General features: G+C 43.9%; 1 protein-coding gene across 4 annotated transcripts in view; it reads left to right on the top strand.

Moving 5' to 3' along the window:
• Positions 1-23180, top strand: part of Adamts9 (ADAM metallopeptidase with thrombospondin type 1 motif 9) — a 171203-nt gene that overhangs the window by 130317 nt on the left and 17706 nt on the right. For all 4 annotated transcript variants that reach the window (XM_085840276.1, XM_085840279.1, XM_085840278.1 and 1 more), the window contains 7 exons: positions 6039-6209; positions 15094-15288; positions 16144-16276; positions 16819-16913; positions 17020-17114; positions 17207-17340; positions 19793-19884. In XM_085840276.1, the coding sequence (XP_085696402.1) occupies positions 6039-6209; positions 15094-15288; positions 16144-16276; positions 16819-16913; positions 17020-17114; positions 17207-17340; positions 19793-19884 (915 nt within the window). The remainder of the gene's footprint in view (positions 1-6038; positions 6210-15093; positions 15289-16143; positions 16277-16818; positions 16914-17019; positions 17115-17206; positions 17341-19792; positions 19885-23180) is intronic.

Raw genomic sequence — 23180 nt, forward strand, 5'->3', positions numbered from 1 at the left:
GTGGTGGTGTCACAAGCCTCCTCTTGGAGAGTTGGTTTCAATGTATTACACACTCTTCTGGGTTGCAGTTCCTACCTGCTTTTAAAACCAAGATTCTCTGTGCCTTTGGGTTACTCTGACATAAGGATGGTAGGAAGGCCAGTCTGCTCAGAAGGATGTCTGTCTCTGTGCCAATGAGAAAGACTGTCAGCTTTTTAAGATAGGGACTTCATTTTCCAGGGTTTCTCCAGCCTCTAGCACAGTCCCTACAGCATGTAAGATACTTTTGAATAGTTGAATTTATGAATGGAGGGACGAAAGATGGTAGGGGGTTCAGGGGTGGGGGTATGGGCAGTGCCTGCTTCTTCAACTGAAGAATAAAGGCAGTCCAGCGTCTTCTGGATCAGTTAGCAAATGTTCTTTCTGGAAGAGCAGCTGCTGTGTTTTCTTGTCACAGGGCCATGAACATGCTGTGACTTTGTAGAACTGCCCGATCTGTTGCTGTTTGGCCCAGGACAGGAATCCGGGGCCCCTTTTGAGCATATTTCAAGTTTAAGAGCATTTCTTGTACTCAGCTGCAGGGTGATTCCCAAGTTCATCTCCTTAGAATAGAACAATTGGAATGAGCAGCAACTCCTTGGTCAGTTGAGTGATAAGATTTTCATGGTCTTTACAGCAGGGAGTGAAGAGGGCTTAGTTGTGTTCAGAGTTAGATCTTAACCCTTTATTACCCATTCAGTCACCTGAAAAGTACCAGGAGCTGGACATTAGGAGCATTTTGGAGTTGGGGGGGGGGGGGGTGGTTGTTGTTGTTGTTGCTTTGCTTTGTTTTAAAATCCCCAAACCTTAAATCCTATCATCTGAAAGTCTATACCTGATGGCATATGTCCACAATTCCAGCAATGAGAAGGCAGGAGGGTGGCAAGTGCAAAGCCAGCTAGAGCTATATAGGGAGACCCTGTCCCAAAAAGAGCTGAGTGGGTAATAAGTCAGTGGTGGAGCCTAGAGTACTTGGTTACCCTAGGAGGACCTTGGTGTCAGGCCCTGCAATCCTGAGAAAGGATAAGGTGAGAAAAACTGAAGTGCAAGCCCTACCTGCTGTAATCCTCACCCTGACACAGGCTGTAGCTGCTCACCTCCATCCTTACTAAATCTTGAGATAGTCCCTCCTCTGGCCCTGGTAACTCATTGTTCCTTCATCCCTTTTCATCAGCTGCCACACTCACCCTTCAGCATCATTAGGAAACCAATTCCTTCCCCTTTCCTACTACACGGCTTCTATCTCAGTAACATTATCTCTTCTGGAATCCATGCGGACTTACATGATTATTCAAGGGACCCTTAGGATTAAGCCTCAGTGGTTACCTAAGGAGCATGTGAGGCCTCAAGCTGAGAGTGTCTGGCTCCCTGGCTGTCAGGCAAGGACAGACACAGAGTTAGAAACCGTCAAGCTGTCTTCTAATTCACAACACAGGTTTGTGCCCATTGCAAATGTGAGTCAGGTGAAAGACTTGAGAGTTAAAGAATACCTCCACAGGAGTGTCTCTGCCTCCCCTTTCCACACAAATGGCTGCTCTTTCTTTTCAACAACAGTAAATGAATCCATTTGTCCTTACCTTTCCTTGGGACATAGAAACCCAGCAGAGGCAACTCAGTGTTATTAACTTCTCCATTTGGGTCTGAGACTCATCTGCCCATGTGCTTCCCAACAACAGTAATCTGATACCAGAAATGACAAATTCTGTCATCCTTGGGGAAACGTCCTTTAAAGGCAGAACCTGTGAATGTCCAGTGTTCTTTCCCATGGTTAGGAAATCATGACAAAATATGTGTTTATTATAATGTTTAAGGGTTGCATTGAGTGATCCTAGTTAGGCCATCAACCTAAAGCCAATCAACCTGTTGAAGGAAAATAGAACCTTAGGGATTTATTTTAGGTCTTCCTTGACCTCCAATTTTGAAAGTTATTTCCAATTAGTTTCAGCACCCGGGAAGGCATGCACCCTGCAGGACAATGGATGTGCTAGCCTGTTTAACCTGGCACTGTGACTATTTCCTTTCTGCATCTAAGTCATGCTGAGATACACAGAGGCTAGTGCTGTTAGCTGGCCATTTATTTGGTTGTTGCTTTATTAACTCAGAAACCTTAATGAAAACCCAGAAAACTTTCTGCAAATTTAAATGAAGTGGCTCAAAAGTTCCATTTTCTTAGAACAGTCTGATGATATTCCAGGATAAAAGGTGCTGTGGATTATTGAGAAGAAGGGAGGTAGCATTCACCGGAGCTGAAGCACCCCAGAGCTGAAGCACCCCAATAGCATGGGCTGGATTTACTTTCCCCATGACTTTGCTAAGACTTAAGTTTCCAGGAGAAAAAAAAAACCTTCATCACATGCTTTTCAGAACATGAAAGAAGTCAATTATTTACCTGGTTTAAATTTTAATTTCCCAGAAAGTTTTATTCTGGGTAAGTTTTCTCAGTGCAATTCCCTGCCCCTGTCAAAACAGTTTTTATAAGAGTTAACTATTCTCCAAGATGGGAAGAAAATACTTAATGAGCAGAAGCTGTTGAAGAGCCCCGATATTTCTGCTGGGAGCTGTTACTTGCTGACACTGATTCGAGCCTTATGGATTAGTGAGAATGTACTTGGACGTGGCAGGATTTCGTTTAGATTTAGCTGTGATTTTGATGTTCCTAAGACCTAATTTTCCAAGAATTTTTTTTCCCCTGTGGGTAAAGGTTCCTTCTTCGGAGGTCTGTGTGGTTCTTAATGTTCAGCAAAACATTATAACTCCCTCTTAGCTGCCAGTTTACTTCAAGGAAAGCCCAAAACTCCTAAATCCTAAAGCTTGAACCAGGGAACCAGGCTGGCTGCTTCCCACTAGTTTAAAGTGGTTTAGTGTCTTCTCATCATATTGGGGATTCAGGTCATATTGGTGATTCTAGAAATGGATTGGTTACAAGCCAGCTATGAAAGTTTGCCTCCAAGCAACTAGACTTTAAAGAATCCAATGATAAAGCTACTGGGATGACCAAGCATGTATCTTTTGCTCCCTAAAAGAACAATGACTCATGAAAGATGGAGGTGCTGTCAGATGCTCTAACAACTTCATTGCTAGGAACTGACTTACTTGAATTGAAATCGAGTGTTCGCATTGCTGTCTGAATGTCCCTAATAGACTCATTCACAGTAGCTGGAAGGGCAACCACCACATGCTCATTAACAGAGGAGTGAATGAATGAGGTGTGGCATATCCACACATTGGACTATCACCCTTGAAGAGCGGTGAAGTACTAAGACATGCTCCAAGTTGGAAGAACTTAGGAGACACTGTGCTAAGTGAGACAATCCTAACAGAAAAGGGCACATACTGGATGGGTCTCGAATGTAAAATCCCCAGAATCAGCAAATCCATGGGTACAGCAAGCATGGACATAGTTGCTAGGGTCTGGGAGAGGGAGGCAAGATGAATGACAGCGTCATGGAGACAGATTGAAGTGATGAAAATGTTCTGTCAACTGGATCATAGCAAGGGCTGCACAACCTTGCATTCAGGGTCATCGAATTGACATTGTAAGATGGTTAGATGGCAGGTTTAAGAAACGGTTCTTTCTTTTTCCATTATTGATGTATGTGCATGTGTGTGCATACATATGTGCATTCTTGTGTATGAATGAGAGTATTTGGGAGACATGCACATATGAGGTGGTCAGAAGACAAACATTATCTTTTTTGAGAGAACCCTGAGTTGTTCTCTGTTGTGTATGCTCAGCTAGATGACTCTCTAGCTCCCAGAATCTTCCTGTCCCATTTCCCATTTACCCCACAGGGGTGCTGGGATTACAGATACTCACACGATTCCTCCAGCTTTTCCATAGGTTCTGAAAATTCAAATTCAGGTCTTCATGCTTGCATGCAGAATGTGTTTACCACTGAGCCATTTCTTAGCCCTGGTATTGTGCCTCCCTCCCCCTCCATTTTTAAATCATGCACACATATAATAGATAGAGGGCACATTGGGGAAGACATTTCAGAGTGAAGCTGTGTCTCAAACTCAATTGCCTTTGAGGCAAAGCAAATAAAAGAGAATTCCTGCCTGTGCTGACTAGTTTTATCTCAACTTAACATGGCTAGAGTCATTTGAGAGCAAGGAACCTCAGTTGAGAAAGTGCATCTGTTTATATTAGGCTGTGGGCATTTTCTTACCCAGCCTATCATGGGTGGTGCCAACCCTTTGCTGGTGGTCCTGAGTTCTATAAGAAAGCAGAGTGAGCAAGCCATGGGATGTAAGCTAGTAAAAGCAGCACCCTTTCATGACCTCTGCATCAGCTCCTGTGTCCCGGTTCCTGTCCTGAGTGAGTTCCTGTCCTTACTGTCTTCAATGATGAGCAGTGATGTAGAAGTGTTAGCCAAAGAAACCCTTTCCTCTGCAAGAAAGGAAGCAGTTTTGGAAATGGTGCTTCTTCACAGCAGTAGAAGGCATAAATAAGACACTGCCATTACGCATAAAAAAGAGGGCTCTGTACTCTCCTTGCAGAGCTTAAAATGAGGAGTTCGGAAGGGCAGAATGCTAACAACACACCCAAAGCTTGCTGATGTTCTAAAAGCCAGGGCAACAGGCACCCAATCTCCAGGCAAAAGACTCTCCCCTGCAGCTCTCGTGGCAGAGACATCAGCCTCTCCCCTGCAGCTCTCGTGGCAGAGACATCAGCCTCTCCCCTGCAGCTCTCATGGCAGAGGCATCAGCCTCTCCCCTGCAGCTCTCGTGGCAGAGGCATCAGCCTCTCCCCTGCAGCTTTCTGGAGTAGTCCAGACTTAGAATGCCAAGTGACAGCAAAGCTTTGGGCAGGCTTTGGTGACCAAGCAGATGACAGAAGTCTGCCTTCCAAGTCGAGTTTGCTGTTGGAAAAAGACATTCCACCAGTTCTGTTTTCCTTTGCTGGGTCATGGGAGTAATCAGGTGTGGCAGGGCAAGTGGCTTAGGCTCGAACTGTTCCAGTTCTTCAACTAAGACTTGGAAAAGATCGTCTCTGCTCTGTCACACTGCCCAGCTGTCACCCTTTACTCTCTATCCTTCCTGCTCAAATAGCTTCTTCCTGAGAATGAGGGAAATCCTGATTATGGCCACCCTTGGCCATCAGGACCTACTTTCAATTGGAACTGGATGAATATTTGCTGGGAAACTAGAGCTGAGAGCAGGTCACCAGCCAGACCTCAGGCTCCTCGCATCTCCTTGCCTTGCCTCTCCTCTCCTTCCCTTTCTTCCCCCTCCTCTCTCTTCCACTCTCTTTCTCTTTTTCTTCCTTGCTTTTCCTCCTCCTCCTCCTCCTCCTCCTCCTCCTCCTCCTCCTCCTCCTCCTCCTCCTTTTTCTTTTTCAGACAGGGTTTCTCTGTGTAGCCCTGACTGTCCTGGAACTTGCTATATATAAACCAGGCTAGCTTCAAACTCAGCAATCTGCCTATCTCTGCCTCCTAAGCACTGGAACTAAAGGTGTGTGCCCCCATGCCTGGTGTTTCCTTCCCTCTGTCTCCCCTCATACTTCCTTCCTTCTCCTGTTCTCCTTCTCTTTCCTCCCTCTCTTTCTCCTTCCATTCTTCATATCTTTCTCTTCCTCCCTTTCTCAATTTTTCTCTCCCCCTCCTCCTTTACTTCCTATGTTTTGTTTTTGTTTTTGTTTTTGTCAGTAATAGAGAGTGTACCCAGAGTCTTACACTGGCTAAGCAAGTGCTCCACTGCTACTCTGCATCCCTGGCCACAGATTCAATGTTTGAGCGACTGTTGAAGTAAAACAAACAAACAAACAAACAAACAAAAAAGCCTCATCCAACCTGGTGTTCATTCATTCACCCTTTCATTTCCTCATTCAGACAGATATGCATGGGAAACCTGCCCCTATGCTAGGGATAAAGTTGTCAGGAGCCTAGATAGAAACAGTCAACACTTAGAGAGCTCGCACTTTAACAGCTGTCTAGCTAAGCCATCAGACTGACTGAAAGAATAAGGACTTGGAGCTGTGTGAGGCTTCGTCTCACCCCCACCCCATTTGTCTCTTGCAGTGTACCAAGACATGTGGTGAAGGCTCCCGGTACCGGCAGGTGCTATGCGTAGCAGAGGACCAAAGTGAGGTGCACAGCACACACTGTGACTCAGACCAGCGGCCTCCAGACCGTGAGAGCTGCAGCCTACAGCCCTGCGAGTACGTGTGGATCACAGGAGAATGGTCTGAGGTACTGTTCTGGGGAATCTGTGGTGCCTTCAGTGTAGGAGCAGCAGAATAATGGGACAGGAAACCTACCTTCCAGATCTACTTCTGAAAATCATGGGTTCTCACCCAATGCCAAGTTCCCTGAGTTCTGCATTCTGTGAGTCACCTTGATTTTCTTTTAATAGTGATAAAAAGGGAATTATAACAGGGACTGATAATTCATAAGACGCCTTTAGTTGACAGCAGAAGGTTGTATCTTGAGGCTAGGGAAAAAGCTGAGTGAATAAAAGTGTTTACAGTGCCAGCATGAGGACCTGAGTTCAAATCCCCAGAGCCTGTAGAAGTTCGACATCATAACTTGAGCATGTGTAACCTCAGCACCCCTAGTGGGAGATGGGAAGTGAAGGAAAGGGGATGCTTATAACCCTGTGGTCCACAGAGCCTGCTGTATGCAGAGGAAGGACAAGATAGAGACCTGGTCTCTAAACAAGGTGGAAGGTGAGAACCAACACCAACACATACCCTGTGGCATGTGCACACCACAGTCACACAAATGAACTTTTGTGCACACCTAGACAAACACAGATCGTATACAAACATACACATATACACACAAAAAAAAATAAAGATAATACCTTAGGGTAGGTATTACCTAGGTAGAGGTAGGGACTGTAATAAGTTGGTCCATATGACCAGACACTCTTCTTTTCTGGTAGTAATAGTTGTACACAAACATGAATCCACCATTCCCCACCTGGAATTCTCAAAAAAGAGGACAGAAGTCTGGGCTTTGGTATGTAGTCTCTTCACTTGGAAAGGAGGCCTAACATTTTTATTTGAAACCATTGTATAAGCAAACCCAAATGTTTCCTGCAAGCCCAGTATGGGTTGTCCATTTAAGCACCTTGGTTCCAGCAAAACCAAAGAATGTTCTGTGATATCTAATGACTCTCAAGCCTTTATTCTCCACTATGGGCCCCTGAGGGCAATGCCTACATAGACACCTTTAGTTATTAATAAAACAATACCAATGACAGCACGATTATCTGATCTTCAGCTATTGGTATTTTCAAAGCACTAAAGTACTAAAAGATCTAAACTTCAGAAGCATTACAGTTGCCCAAAAAGACCACCCAGATTCAAAGTGGAAACACCTTGGTTCACAGTAGAGGGGACAGAGATGGTAGGTAACATACATGTTTGCATAGGGTCTCTCCATACAGACCAGAAAGTTCTCCCCTAAATGACATGAGCATTTGCCTCTAGATGATATAGTTGATGTGTGTTGAACTGTGTCTGTACTTAAATCGGTCCAAAGAGTCTTTTCCAACCATGCCCCACCATTCTGTACTCTACGGCGCTGATTTTTGTCCTACTGGAAGACATTTGTCAATGTTAGGAGACATGTCTGGTTGTCACAGCTATGACAGAGGGATATTTCTGGTATCTGGTAGGTGGTGTCCAGGGTCATTACAAAGTGATGGACAGTGCACTGGACCTGACCACAGAACACACTTATATGTCTGAAGTCTAGAGTTCCAGAGTAAAGGGCCCTGCTCTGCCATGATTCACGTGTCTCCAGATAGCAAGAAGAGCCCTTAAACAGTGAAGGGAGATGGCTTAGTAGATACAATGCTTGCTGTGTACACATGAGAACCTAAGTTCAACCCCCCAAGACTCATATGAAAAGCCAGGCATGCCAACACATATCTGCAATTCCAGAGCTTATAGGCAGCAACAGAGAGTTCTCCCCGGATCCCACTGGCCATCCAGCCTAGCCAGTGAGTTCAAAGTTCAGTGAGAAACCTTTCAAAAACTATGAGACAGTGATGGAAAAAAGCATCCAGCATTGAACTTTAGCTGCTACATCTATACCCATGATCATGTGTGCACACGCATGCATACACACACAAACACACACACAGTGAAGATGAAACATTAGAATATGCATTTATACAGTTGCTGGCCAGGAACAGGTGAGTCCAGATGAGTGTCCAGAAAATTCATGGACTGGCTTGAGGCAAGGCTTCTAAGCACTCAGACCCAGCAAGGGAAGTGTGGGAAGGGTCCCTGGATACACTTCCTCTCTTCTCATCCCTATGTTCTTCTGCTCCTTGTCAGACATGGGCTCCAGCTTCTAGCTATTTCAAGAGACTCACCTCCCCTGGCTCTCAAGATGGGGAGCTCCCTGCCACCCTCCTTCTGTCCATCCACAGGTCTCTTTGTCTCTGTGTCTTTCCAGCCTTCTACCTCCTAGCAGACTCCTCTTCTTGGCTCTGGTTCCTCTGGCTGAGGTTGCTGTACCTCCCACTCAGTCAAGACTGGCGTCTTCCGCTTGGTTATTCTCTCATCTGGGGCTTTATTATGCTGAGAGACTTTTGGTCTCTTTCTGAGAGTCATGATATACCTGTCTGTGACCTTAATGAAACCTCAATCATCAACAGATGAGAGAGATCATGGCTTAGTGTTTGTGTGCATGTATGCCAGTTTTAGACACCAGGCCTCTTATTACACTAGAAGCCACCAAGTAGGTTAGGCTGGCTGGACAGAAAGCCTCATAGATCCACAGATCTCTGCCTTCAGAGTGCTGGGATTTCATGTGCATGCCACCACTGCTGGCTTCTTCTGCCAGGGTTCTGGGAACCAAACTTAACTCCCTTTAATTACACAGCAAGCACATTACTCACTGGGATGTCTCCTCAGGCCCCGAAGAACATCTTTTGGAACATAGCTTCCCACAGTTCCACGGGGTTTCAAGTATGCTACAGATTGAAATTAAACCTGCATATTTTTTATAGCAAATGATTGGAAACAGATTTGGGGACAAGCACAAGGACAACAGCACAGGGCCAGGGGCTGCAAGGGAGAGGCTGGCCCAAGAACAGCTCCTAGAAACTGTGCTTGAAGATGCTAGGAGCCACTGCAAGGCATTCCCCCACTCAGAACTTTGCTTTGGCAGAGTTCTTTGTGTTTTGCTCAGCGTTCGCCCTACCTGAGTGTGTCAGGCCTAGGACAGATACGTGAAGGGGAGTTGTAAGGAACACGTGTGAGTTCAATAGGAAGCCTGAAATACAGTCCTGGTGAACACACGTGTGTTTGTCTTCCTTTGTTGTTGCAGTCAAGTCAGACAAATGAAAAGTTACCCATGGTGAGCTTTACACATAAGGCCACAGCATGTGGAGTCTACTTGACCACACAGCTTCAAAACCCTGGCCTAGCAGCGTGGGAGGAGCTGGAAGCCATCAACTCTTTCCTATCACTGTTGTCAACTGGCCCTTAGTGTCGAGTTGTTCTGGGTGCTTCTCAGGGGTCTCAAGGCCTCTGACCATGTTTGTGGATCAGGTTCATCAGCAAATGTGTATCTCCTTGAGATGTACAGCTATCGGGCACGCCACTTTTGCTTTTGCTTTCTAGGGGCTGGGGTCTCAGCATCTGCCTTCTCTGGATATAGCCCTAGGGAAGTCAGTACAGACTGAGACCAGGAAGGCATGAGGTCATACCCTCTAGAACACCCACAGCTCAGTTAGGCAGAGCTTGTCAACATTGCTCTACACTGACACACTGGAGTAGCCTAAAGTGCCCTGGCCAGGAGTCAGCTGGGTCTTCCAGCATGTGAGCAGCAGCAGCCAAAGAAGGAAGAAATAAGGATGGCCCATTTCCAGGTCTCCAGCCAGCTGGGAGGGAGGGAGGGCTGGGGATGCTCAGCATGCCTCTGGCTGACTCTCTTCTAGCTTGTTGCTAGGATTTCTTCAAGGCCCGCCCAGAAAGGCTAAAGAAAAAGAAAATGGAGTGGCTTAAAGCAACAGGGCAAGAGATGCCAGGCAGACATGATGATTTTTAAATATCCTCAAGGATGAATGAATATTGGTCCTTCTCCCCTGAAAACCATAACATGCATGTGACATGCTACTTCCATGTCCTGCAGAGCTCGAGGTCTGGGGAAGAGGTATAGAGAAGCCTGAGCCTACTCTGCATTTGCACAGCGCCTTTACAAAGAATGGCACTTATTCAATGCCACTGCCTAGAAGTGTCATCTGAATGCCATGGGCTGTAACTTAGCTTTAATTTATTATTACTATTAGCATATGTTAATTATACATCATAATGGGCATCACTATGAAAATTTCATCCAATGAGCCTCTCTTGCCCTCTCCTATCCCCACGATTCCCTTCTCTGCTAATCCCTCTTCTACTGCGTGCATGAGCGAGCGTGAGCGAGCGTGAGCGAGCGTGCGGTTAGAGTTTCCTCAGTATTGCTTACAGGAGTGTGGGTGAGAAGTTGTTTACAGAAGTAAATGTTGGGCTACACCACTGAAGAAAATGTTTCTCTCTCTCCGACCAAGCATTAATTTTGTACAGCTCCTCAGAGGGGCGGGGCTTGTGAGCTCCTCCTCCTTTACATCACTAGAAGCTGGTTGGCTCAATCTCCTGAAACTCTAATACAGGTCACCAGAGCTTCTGTGCACTCAAGAGTGCCACAGCCATACCATGCCCAGAAGGTTCCAAGAAACTCCCCTCATCCTCTGCCCTTACATTCCTTCCGTTCTGCCCTGTCTTCCACAATCTTACCTGAGCCGTGGAAGGGGCCATAGGATGTCTTATTTGTGGCTGAACACCTAACAGTCTTAACAGTCTTATTTTCAGCTTTGCCCAGTCATGAGTCTCTGTAATTACTGCAAGAAGAAGCATCTCTCACCAGAGCTGACAGCTGCACTAAGCCAGGGACATAAATGTAATTATTTAGAAGGCAATTGACATCGCGTCACGTCCACTGATGCCCAAGTGGCAAGCGGGCAGTGTCTGAGTAAAACTGTTGCTGGCAATTCTCCTCACCTGCAGAGCACATTCCATCACGGTGGAAAGGGGAGGAAGCTTCCAGCCCAATGCCAGCGTGGTTTCCCTAGGCCCTGCAGCCAAAATGTATGGTGTCTTTAGTCCATAGTTATGTGGCAACCGACCACAGCAACGATTGCCTGTATTGTTTTACTTTGCGGGTGGAGAGGAGGGCGCGGGTCTTGGAAATCTCCCTGACCAAAAGGTCACAGGGAGGTAGCCCACCCCATCATTGAGATTTCAGTTTTTAATCTGTGGTTTGTGAGGTCAACTTTACCCACCTATTCAGAAAGCTGTTTTTAGGCTTTGTATTTTTAGCTTTACTTTTTAGTTGGCTTACCAATTATCACACTTGCAACTTTTCTATATGTCCTTAGCTTTCACTGACCCCTCAAACCATCCTCTCTCCTCTCCCTGCTCTGCCCACCCTCTCCACTTAAGCCACGCCCCCCAGTATCCCTCCAACTGCTTTCAGGAGTTCTAGTACTCTCCCCTGCTCCACTCTCAACCATCCTACCCCACCCCCACCATGGTCTCTTTTCTAGTTTCCTGGCTTCCCCACATACTCACTCCCACATAAACATACCTATGTAGAAATTAGCAGCTGGGACCTGCAAATGAAAGAGACCATGCAGTGTTTGACTTTTTGAGTCTGGGTTACCTCACTGAACAGACAGTTTTCCAACTCCATCCATTTTCCTGCAGATTTAATAATTTCATGTTTCAGAATGGCTGGATTAAGTTTCATTGTGTATGTGCACTGTATTTTTTAAAGATTTTATTCTTTATTATGTATATATGTATGCGTCTGTGCGAGGCTGTGCACCTCAGTGCAGTGTTCAATGAGGCCAAAAGAGGATGTCAGGTATGACAAAACTGGAGTTAAAGAGATGATTGTGATGTGGGTGTTGGGAATCAAACTCAGGCCCTCTGTGGGAGCATGTGTCTAATCAAGAAGCCATCTCTCAGGGCTTCAGAGATGGCTCAGTGGTTAAGAGCACAGATTGCTCTTCCAAAGGTCCTGTGCTCAATTCCCAGCAACCACATGGTAGCTTACAACCATCTGTAATGGGATCTGATGCTCTCCTCTGGTGTGTCTGAAAAGAGCAACAGTATACTCACATGCATAAAATAAATAAACAAATCTTAAAAAAAAAAAAGGAGAAGCCATCTCTCCAGCCTTTGCTCCCCATCTTCATTATCCATTCTTCAGTTGATGAACACTTAAGCTGATCCCATCCCTATTTATTGTACATAGAGCTGCAATAAATATGCAAATATCTGGGTAGTAGAATATAGAGTTCTAGGGCTATATTTCCAGAACAGAGTATCTGGTTGTTCTAGATTTTAATTTTAGGGGAAACTTCTGCATTGATTCCCATGGTAGGAACATCAGTTTACCTCCCACAGTGAGTAAGCTGCTTCCATTTCTATACCCTTGCCAGTATTTGTTTACATATAGTAGGGATTCTGACAGGGAGAGATGAACTCACAAACTTTTAATATGCATTTCCCTCATAGCAAGTGATGCTGAACACTTTTTAAATGTTTACAGGCTGTTACATTTGTTTGTTTGGTTGTTTGTTTGTTTGGTTGGTTGGTTGGTTGTTTGTTTGTTTGGTTGGTTGGTTGGTTGGTTGGTTGGTTGGTTGTTTTTTCAAGACAGGGTTTCTCTGCAAAGTGGTTTTCCTGAAACTCACTTTGTAGACCAGGCTGGTCTTAAACTCAGAGATCCACCCACCTCTGCCTCTTGATTGCTGGGATTAAAGATATGTGGCACCACTCTGCTGACAATACTTATTATTTTGAAAATTATTTGTTCAGATCTAGAGGCCATTTTTAATTGATTTGTTTGAGTTTTTTAAAATTTTTTAAATTCTTTATATGTTTTTATAGTAATCCTTTGTTAAATGTATAGCTGACAAACATTTTCTCCCATCTTATAGACTGCCCCTTAACTCAATTAACAGTTTTCTTTGCTGTACAATGTTTTAATTCTATGAGGTCTGATTGTTGACTTATTTTCTGAGTGACTGGTCTCCTGGTCAGAAAGTCTTTACCTATGTCTATATTTTGGAATGTGGTTTTTTTCCCCTAATTTTTCCTATACTAGTTGCAGAGTTTAGAGTCTTACATTAAGGTCATTGAAATATTTGGATTTGATTTTGTGCAAAGGGAGTGATGGGGGTCTAGTTTCATTCACCTAACCCATAAAAATGCTGTTTTCTCAGTACCATCTTCTGTACAGGCTGCTATCTTACTAATGTGTACTTTTGACATCTTGAGGCTAGAGCTGTGTGTTGTATACGTATACACTCTATCCCAGCAGTTCTCAAGCTGTGGGTTGCCATCCCTTAGGGGTCACATATCAGGTATCCTGCATATCAGATTAATAACAGCAGCAAAATTACAATTATGAAGTAGCAACAAGTAATTTTATGGTTGGGAGTCACCACAACCTGAGGAAATGTGTTAAAGGGTAGCAGCATGAGGAAGGGTGAGAACCACTGCTCTATTCTAGTCCATTGATCTACCTGTCTGGCTCTGTGTCAGCACCATGTTGACTGTGGCTCCCTGGTATGATTCGAAGTTGGACATGACGACTCCTCCAGCATTGTTCTTTTCTCTAAGGAGTTCTTTGGCTCATTGGTGCTTTCATGAATTTTTATCTTTATTTCCTCAAGGAATGACGTTGGCATTTTGATGGGGACTGCACTGAATCTATAGATTGCTTTTGGTAGGATGGCTATTTTCCTAATATTAATCCAACCCATGAGAGGTCTTCCCATCTTCTGACATCCTCCTCTGTTTGTTCTGTCAGTGCTTTAAAGTTCTACTGTGGAGATCTTCTCCTGCCTTCTTAGCTTTCTTTCACGGTTGGTTTGTTTCTAGTGGATGAGGTACACAGCATTGTTTTCCTGGTTTCCCTTTCCATGATTGTCACTGATATACAGGAAGGCTACTAATTTTTCTGTTTATCTGGTATCCTGCCATCTTGCTGTATGATTTTATCAGCCTGCAGCGTTTTCTGGTGAGGTCTTTGGAGTTTTTAATGTGTAGAATCATCTTGTCTATAGGTAGGGATGTCTTTACTTCTTTTTCTATTTCTCTCTTTTATCTATCACTCTAATTCAGGCGTCAGGCATTCTACCAAGTAGAGAGACTGCATAGCCTTCTCCTGTTCCTCATTTTAGAAGAAACACTTGGAGTTTCTCCAATGAATGAGTTTGGCTATAGGTCAATTGCGTTAGTGTGTTCCCTCAACTCATAGACGCTTTGTGGCTTTTATCACAAATGGATTTTGGATTTATGTTAATGGCCTTTTCTACATCTACTGAGAGGATCACCTGGTTTCTGTCTTTGAGTTAATTTATGTGATGAATTGCATTTGTGGATTTACATATGTTAAACCATCTCTGTGTCTCTGGAATGAAGCCAACTTGATCATGATAAGTGGTATTTTTGATATATTAAGAACTTAGTTTGCAAGTATTTAGCTAATAATTTTTGTGTCTGTTTTCATCTGGGATATTGGCCTGTCATTATCTTCTTGTTTCGTCTTTTGCCATATACTTAAAATAAGAGTAGGCAATGACATGCTTTAGAAGAAAAGAAAGCAGAGAGGTGGCTTAGTGCCCAAATACTAATTGGTGGCTAGGGGGAGAGGAGAAACTGGGGGGAAGATGGATGTACAAAACAGAGTCCCACAGAGAGCAGGGGACCTCTGAGAGTGTGACTCACAAGTCGACTGCAGGCTCCTTTTCCCTTCCACATTTGATGGGTTTCTGATGTGGTCTTAGAGGTCTAGAAAGGAGGTGGGTGTTGGTGGCAGATGGCTATCTTTTCCTTCTCTGGGAGCCCCAGAGAAAGAAGGGTTTTGAAATGCCTGCCCAGGGAAGCCATTGTTTGGGAAGTGTCCTGTGAAGCTTGCTGTGGCCTGAGATGAGCAGATGGGTAAGAGAGAGCATTCTGCAGCTTCCTCAGGAGAGCAAACTTGGTGTGGAAAATGGCGGCCTTCTCTGACCGCCATGGGAAATCTCTGAAACATCCCCTCTCAACTCCTCTCTTCTCAGTGCTCAGTGACCTGTGGAAAGGGCTACAGGCAAAGGCTGGTCTCCTGCAGTGAGATCTATACCGGCAAGGAGAATTATGAATACAGCTACCAAACCACAGTGAACTGCCCAGGCGCCCAGCCGCCCAGCGTCCATCCCTGCTACCTGAGGGACTGTCCTGTCTCGGCCACCTGGAGAGTTGGCAACTGGGGCAGTGTAAGTAGGGGGGTTGGGTTGTCACCTCTGAAATCTCAAACCTTCTCTGAACCCTCCTGCCTGCTTAAAACTTAGCACAGCTGATAGAAAGAGACCTGGTTAAGTCCAAATAGCTAAAAATTCATCTTGCTTCATCCAAGGAAACTGCAAGTTGCCAAGGTTTGTCCTCCAGTTTTTCATTTATATACTGGACGGCAATGAAGATGAAATGAGTAAATATATCAAAAGCATTTAGATTATTGCGGCTGGTTTTATGTTACATTTTCCCATTTTTTCCTACATTTTTACTACACTTTTTTTTTCCCAGACAAGCCTTTCGAATCTGACATCTTACAAGAGATGCATTTTGGTTGCTTCCATTGTTGAAGACACTGAGCTTTAGTCAGTTTCTGTAGAGAGAACTGTGTCTACTCAGGACACAAAACAGAAGTCAACATTGAGTATGTTTGGAAAACCAGCTGCCACAGTCTTCTGGGTCGGGGCTATGAAGCTCTCAGGCAAAAGTGTGTGGTGTGATGAAAGTCATTAGGATTCGAACCCCAAGTTCATGAGGACCTTGACCACATTCCTTAATCAGAGCCCAAGTCTTCCATTTGTAAAACGAGTAATGGTGGTACTATCTCATGGGGTTACTATGCAGTTTAAATGAGGGACAGTGTATAGATAACTATAGTAAGGCCCATGTATATCAGTGTTTTATATAGAAATGTGTATTATATAGAGAGATGTATATATGTATGTTTCGTATATATGTAAATATATGTTACACAGCCCAGGACTCTGAGCTTCATGTCACCAGATGCTCATTATCTCTCAGGCTCCAGAGCCACCCGCTGACTCTCCTCTTCCCTCCAGTGCTCAGTGTCCTGCGGCATAGGAGTCATGCATAGATCTGTGCAGTGTTTAACTAATGAAGACCAGCCCAGCCACTTATGTCCCACTGATACAAAGCCAGAAGAAAGAAAAACCTGCCGCAATGTTTATAACTGTAAGTCTCTCAACTGAAGCCTTCTTTGTCTGTCACGGAGGACAAACGTTTCCGTTCATCTGTTGGTCCATCCTTTTTAGAGATGTAGTAATTCTCTGGATGTCTGTGTGATGTGGGAGGTGGATGCCCGCACTTGTATGCTCAAGGTTTTAGAAGACAAGGATTGATCTTCAGTATCTTCCTCAATCACTCTCCACTTTCCTGTTGAGACAAAGTTGCCCATTGCACCTAGAACTCAGTGATTCACCAAACTGACTTGCCAGTGGACCTTCATGTCCTCTGTCTCCACCCCCAGCCCTGACATCACACAATGCACATCCACAGCCAGCTTTTCTGTGTGGGTCCTGGGGTCCAAACCCAAGTCTTCATGTTTGTCTGGCAAACACATTACTGACTGAGCTGTCTCCCTTTCCTTGTCTCTCTTCTCCCCACCATGCTCTTTCTCTCTTGATTCTACCTCTTGGGTGGTTAGTGAGTATTCTGTTGGTAAATACTGAACATCTGAGACTAGTTAGTCCATTTTTACTACTTGTGTTTCCTAGGTGAGCTACCCCAGAACTGCAAGGAGGTAAAAAAACTCAACAGCGCCAGTGTTGATGGGGAGTATTTCCTGGCTGTCAGAGGGAAGCCACTAAAGGTGAGTGTTGAGTTGTTGTTGAGTCATTGTTCGCAGAATGTTTTCGTGGTAATATCATCACTCCTTCTGAGTACTTCTCTTGGATCCTTCCTTGTGTCTCTTACAGGTATTCTGTGCAGGGATGAATTCTGACTATCCCAAGGAGTATGTGACACTGGCTCACGGTGACTCAGAGAACTTCTCCGAAGTTTACGGTCACAGGTAAGAGGCTTTGTCCCTGAAGACCTTAGATGCCTGGAGCTTCCTAGAGAAAACCATCCCATTCTTACCAGAATGCTGTCTCCACGGCTTAGATTGCACAACCCAACAGAATGTCCCTATAATGGGAGCCGGCGAGATGACTGCCATTGCCGGAAGGACTACACAGCTGCTGGCTTTTCCAGTTTCCAGAAAATACGACTCGACCTGACCAGCATGCAGATTATAAGTAAGTTCCAGGAAGTATCCCACAGCTGTGAACACCTCCTCATCACTCAGGGAACATGGGTCCGTTGAGAACATAGGTACAGAAGGGAAGTCACACATTTCATCAGTGACAACCCCACCATATGCTTAACAAGCCAAGCCTTTGTCTTTTGTGTTCAGTGGGGAATTCCAGGGCCTATAGGATGGCTACTATACTATAGTATATAGGTCAGGTACTATAATATATATATATATATATATATATATATATATATATATATATATATATATATATTATAGTACCTGACCTGAGATGTCTCAACTATTATATATATATTATAGTTGAGACATCTCAGGTCTTCATCGGGTTTGCATTGAATAGTGAAAGGAAATAGATAAGCCGGGCATGGTGGTGCACACCTTTAATCCCAGCACTTGGGAGGCAGAGGCAGGTGGATTTCTGAGTTTGAGGCCAGTCTGGTCTACAAAGTGAGTTCCAGGACAGCCAGGACTATACAGAGAAACCCTGTCTTGGAAAAAAACAAAAACAAAACAAACAAACAAACAAATAGATAAATATTTTCTCATGGAAGTATCACCAACCAGGGTGGCATCCTAGTAAGCATGGCCTTGGGATCAGGACCTTAAGGTTACAGAAGGGTTAGACACTGGGTTTCTATGCAGAGGAAGCAATAGAGCAGAAAGACGTTTCTAGAGCAGAAGAAACAGCAGCTAGGAAACACTGTAGCAAAGTCATTTGTAAGGCACATTCGCCTCCAGATGGCTCTGACCAGCACAAAGCACACACACACACACACACACACACACACATACACACACAGAGAGAAAATTAATTTTATCTGATTGTTGATTCATGGAAGAAAAATGGATCCAGAATTACCTTTCCTAACAAGCCTGCGCATGGTCTGATTTCATACTCTGGCCAGCACTCCTGTTCTGCTGGCCACATTAATCACTGCTGCCAGGAAAGATAGCTAAAATATCTAAACACATTCCCTTGAATAGTGGAAGAACAGAAATAATGAAGAATTAATTTTTTCTCATTAACATTGCACCCATAATGTTACTCTGGTTCCCTCTTGAGTTAGATTAAACATGATTTATACTGAGGTTTGTTTTGTTGTTGTTGTTGTTGTTGTTTTAATTTGCTGTCAGCTATACAGATTAGGGCGAGGTGCGGAGTAGATCTGCAGTTTTAGATCATCGGGGGAGGGGCCTCATGACTCTGTCCCCCTAGCAAACAGTGCCTTTAACCCTACCCAACTGAGGACCTCCAGGCAGTGAAGTTGCTAAGGGAGGGAGACACATTGTCTTCAGTGGTGTAGCCGTGGATAAGTTGCCCATTAAATAACCCCTCACCCATGTCCCCATAAGTGGCTGTAATGAAACTTATCAGGTCCACTTGGGAAGGAAAGAAGTTGGGTAGGCATAGGAGTGGGAGGGAAGACGGGAACGGAGTTAATATGTTCAAAAAATATTATGTGTGTGCATATGTGCACATGAAGATGCCATAACCCACCATTAGATATAGCTAATATTTACGAATGACAACTTTAAAAAGAGAAAGACCCCATGAAGAGAATCCCAGATCTTTTTCCCACAAAAGCAGGGTTTGCTGTGAAAACTATGGCCTACAGCTGTTCCTGAAAGGGTAGAAAAATAAAAACAGAAAAAACTAACAAACAAGAGCCCTACCCATCCCCCAAGCCACCTTCTGCAGACCTTCTGCAGCTTGCAGTTGATCCTCCTGTGCGTGTGTGGAGCTAGGAGGAGCAGCAATGGGGTTAAAAACAACTGTGGGTCGCCATTGTTTTGTGGTTTTCTTTTTTTTCTTTTAAACTATAAGCTAGCCCCGAACTTGAGAAATTGCCATTAATAATTTCAAGATGTGTATTCTAATTGTTCTACATTCTGGCAAGAATAGGCTCTAGGCCACAGGAGGACAGAGGAAACTTTGGGGATGGCCCCTAAGTGGCTGGAAATACTTCCCTGGCTTCTTGCCCTGTCCTTAAGCTGGGGATGTGGGGTAACAAGAGGTTCACCCGTGCTCAATTACACTGCACTTAAGTGATTCCTATTTATGTAGGAATCAATTCTAAGGTCACATTAAACCTCTTTTTGGCTCACATACTCTGCGGAGACAGACAGTCAGTGCTGATAAAGCCCAGGGTAAGCTCTCAGAACTACAAATGTAACAGGGAAAACACCAGAGCACATCTGGATCCATTTGCTCACTAATAATTCAAGTTATTTCTTTCCCTCTCATTCCTCCTCCTTCTTTTCTCCTCCTCCTCCTCCTCTTCCTTCTTCTCTTCTTTCCTCTTTGTCTCCTTCTTCTCCTCCTTCTTCTTTCCTCTTCCTTTTCCTCCATCTCTTTATTAATACCCTGCCCCTTCCTACATATCTCACCCTTCCTTTTTTCCTCTCCCTTTAACCCTTTCCCCAACCCACAGCCACTGACTTAGAGTTTGCAAGGACAAGTGAAGGACATCCTGTTCCTTTTGCCACCGCTGGGGACTGCTACAGTGCTGCCAAATGTCCACAGGTATGTCCTCAAGCCACACCCCTTTCCAGGAATCCTCTCCTCACCCTGCTTCCAAGGCCGCTCTGCCCATTGTTCCTGGAATTAGAACAGTTGATCACGGGACAGTTTGTCTGAATTATATCTGGGGCCTCCCTCACTTTGGAGTGTGACCCAGAAAATTGACACCTAAGAAAATTCTCATAGTTGCAAGCATAACTCTGTATTCAGTAAGATGTGTCAGGTATAATGTTCAAGACTTAAGAACAAATCAGATGTTGTAGGCAATGACTTGATTCAATAACTTATGGCTCAATAAATGAATAGTCCAGTTAGTAGAATGTTGAATAATACTTAACAATGGGCTTTTCATCAACAAAATTCAGGCTTTGTAGCCTTTCTCATTTCTATGGTATAAATATTTTCCCCATAACTGATTTAAACTGTCACCAACAGTATGTCGCTAAATGAGAAGAAATGGATAGAACTGACTCTAAAAAAAATAAAAATAGAAAATCAATATAGAACCAACTCTGATGGTATAGACTGGAAGTCTCAGGTATTTGAGAGGATGAGGCAAAAGGATTGGAAGGTTGAAGCCTACCTCTGTTAAAAGGAATTCCAAACAAGCTTGGCAACCTAGTGAGTTAGACCTTACCTCAAAAGAGCTTCATGCACAAGACCACAGACTCAATCCCCAACACCTACCCAAACAAACAAAGAAACAGGAGAAAAAATACTACAAGTGAACCTCAACATAACAGTTTGTCATTACAAATTCTGAATACTATAAAACGTAGAAAAACACTCATGGGGTTATGAATGAGAAGCCAATATCAGAAGTATACCATGTACCATGATACCATCCATGTGTTTTAGATTGCTTTTCACGTTTTGTGTGTGTGTGTGTGTGTGTGTGTGTGTGTGTGTGTGTGTGAGAGAGAGAGAGAGAGAGAGAGAGAGAGAGAGAGAGAGAGAGAGAGATGTTATAGTGCTTGGAATTGAACCCAAGGCCTCATGCATGCTAAACTTTTTCTTAAAGTATTTTTTTGAGAATTTCATATGAACAGTGCATTTACATTATTCTAACCTCTCCCTCTCTGATGTGCTTTTGAAAATGTGTATTGGTAGATAAAAAGTCCAGAAGGAGTTTTTTTTTAATATCAATGGGTATTTTATGGTTTTAAATAAATTAATATTGGAACTGGTCCATTGCAAATTTGTAAGATGCTTATGGGTTTCCTTTGACTCTGTTAATTTTGGGCTACTAGAAGAGTTTCAGCAAGTTTACATTTACTCAGAGCCAAGTCGCATCTCTGTTGCTGGAGATTCATAATGTCCAAGTCCAAGGAACTCATCACCCATGAGGAGAATAAAACATAAACAACCATGATATTCTAGAAGTCCCGTTAGACTGAGTCTTGGGGCTCTGTCAGTGTCTTGATTCCAACTGCTAGCTCTACTGCAGATGTATAAAATTTGTGATGTGCATACTAGCAATGCAAGTTTGGCATCTTCAGCCCTTTATGCCCATATTACAATAATTTGCTTTCTTGCCTCTTCCAAGGTTCAACCCTTGGGGAAATGCTGTTAGTAAACCTGGGCTAATCATGCAAAATGACCAGTGGTCTTTGCAAGAAGCTTCAGCACTTGGAGCAAAGGACAAACCTGAGGAATCTTCTACAAGACAGGAAACCCAACCCACTGCTTCCTTTGGTTCCTAGGAGGTTTTTTGCAAAACTGTTGTTAGGCTGTGGTGGGAATTCTCCACTTATGAGCACCCAGAAGCGTGGGCATTGGGATTGGAGGGAACATTCAAAATCCCAGGCCCTGTCTCTGAAGGACGAATGGATTTGTCCCCAACCACAGATTCATCCAAACTCCTGTGAACTTTCTTCTAAGGAAGAAGTATTCTCAAGGTGTTTTGTGTGCCTTGAACTTTAGGACATCAGGGGTAAGCATCTCAGAGTCATGGCACGGGTGCCCCATGGGAAGAGAGAAAAGCAGCAAAGGACATAACGCTTGAAGGAAGGGGTGTTTCCTCCATCACCAAGGAACCCTAAATGTTTGTGGTGCAGGTTTTTCGGAGTGTGGATAGCTCCACGCATCCTGTCAGTGTGGCTTGCATTTCAGTGGCTAAGAGGCTGACCCTGTCCTGCCTTCTTCAACTGTCTCAGGATTTCCTCATTTCTATGTGCATATCCTTCGGGAAGTTAATTCTTCAGTAAATGAAGGGTAATTTGTTTTTATTTATTTTAATAACTCAGAGACAAGAACTCATTTACTAAGTTCTGATAAGAAGCAATTGCTAAGGAGGAAAAGTCTATGCCAGGGAGAGGATTTATATTTTTCCCTCAGACAATACTTCCTACTCTATTGGGCTCCTTAAAAATTTATTGGGCACTAACTGTACTTATGAAAAACATGAGGGTTTTTTCCCAACTCGATTTTCCAGGGAAGGGTTTATGGGTAGCCTGATTGTGTGCAGTAGTCTGCAACTTCATGGTTGCTTTGACATCAAAGCAGAAGGATGCCTCATTTGAGCCTCTTTTTTTTTTCCCTCTTCATCCTTTGTCTTTATTTTAAAAGCTTATTTTTCAGTACAAGTAAATTCCCTGAACCATCATCCATGGCTAGAATATGGTTTTGTTTTGTTTTGTTTTTTTATTCTGATTGTGGTAAACTCAGTAGTGTTTCCATTGAAACTGAAATTAATCACTCGCCTTTATTGAGGTTTTTTTTTTTTTCTGTATTTCAGGCATTGTGCTTAACACCCTTAAGCTATCAGCACTGAATCTCACTTTTCTATCCCCTTGAGATGAAAATCTAATTTTTCCAAACCACACAGATGTCTCAGGACAGGTTAGAGTTGATTTCAAGATGTCTGACTCCATCTCCACTAGGGTAGATGTCTTTTACACTCTGTTAACAGGCTGAGTTCTGACACATTCACTCCTGTCGGACACGAATAGGCTCCCTATCGGCCTAAGTACCTTTTCCTGCAGACCCTCAGTGTATATATATCCTCATTCTCCGCCTCTGCCCCCAAACCAAGAGGCAGTAGTTACACGCCATATCCTCTTAAACGCCAAAGACGAGACTATGGTACAGGTATTTCCAGAGAGAGAGAGAGAGAGAGAGAGAGAGAGAGAGAGAGAGAGAGAGAGAGAGAGAGAGAGAGAGAGAGAGAGAGAGAGAGAGAGAGAGAGAGAGAGAGAGCATCAGCAGTTTTTTCCTCTCAGATACTTAGTTTTTAGAGTGACTGGATTGGAACTTCCATGCCAAAGTTCTTCACAGCATCTACCTTCCGGGAACTTCAA

This window comes from Mus caroli, unplaced genomic scaffold (genome assembly GCF_978045245.1).
Source record: "Mus caroli unplaced genomic scaffold, Mus_caroli_1 scaffold_7, whole genome shotgun sequence".
Taxonomy (NCBI): domain Eukaryota; kingdom Metazoa; phylum Chordata; class Mammalia; order Rodentia; family Muridae; genus Mus; species Mus caroli.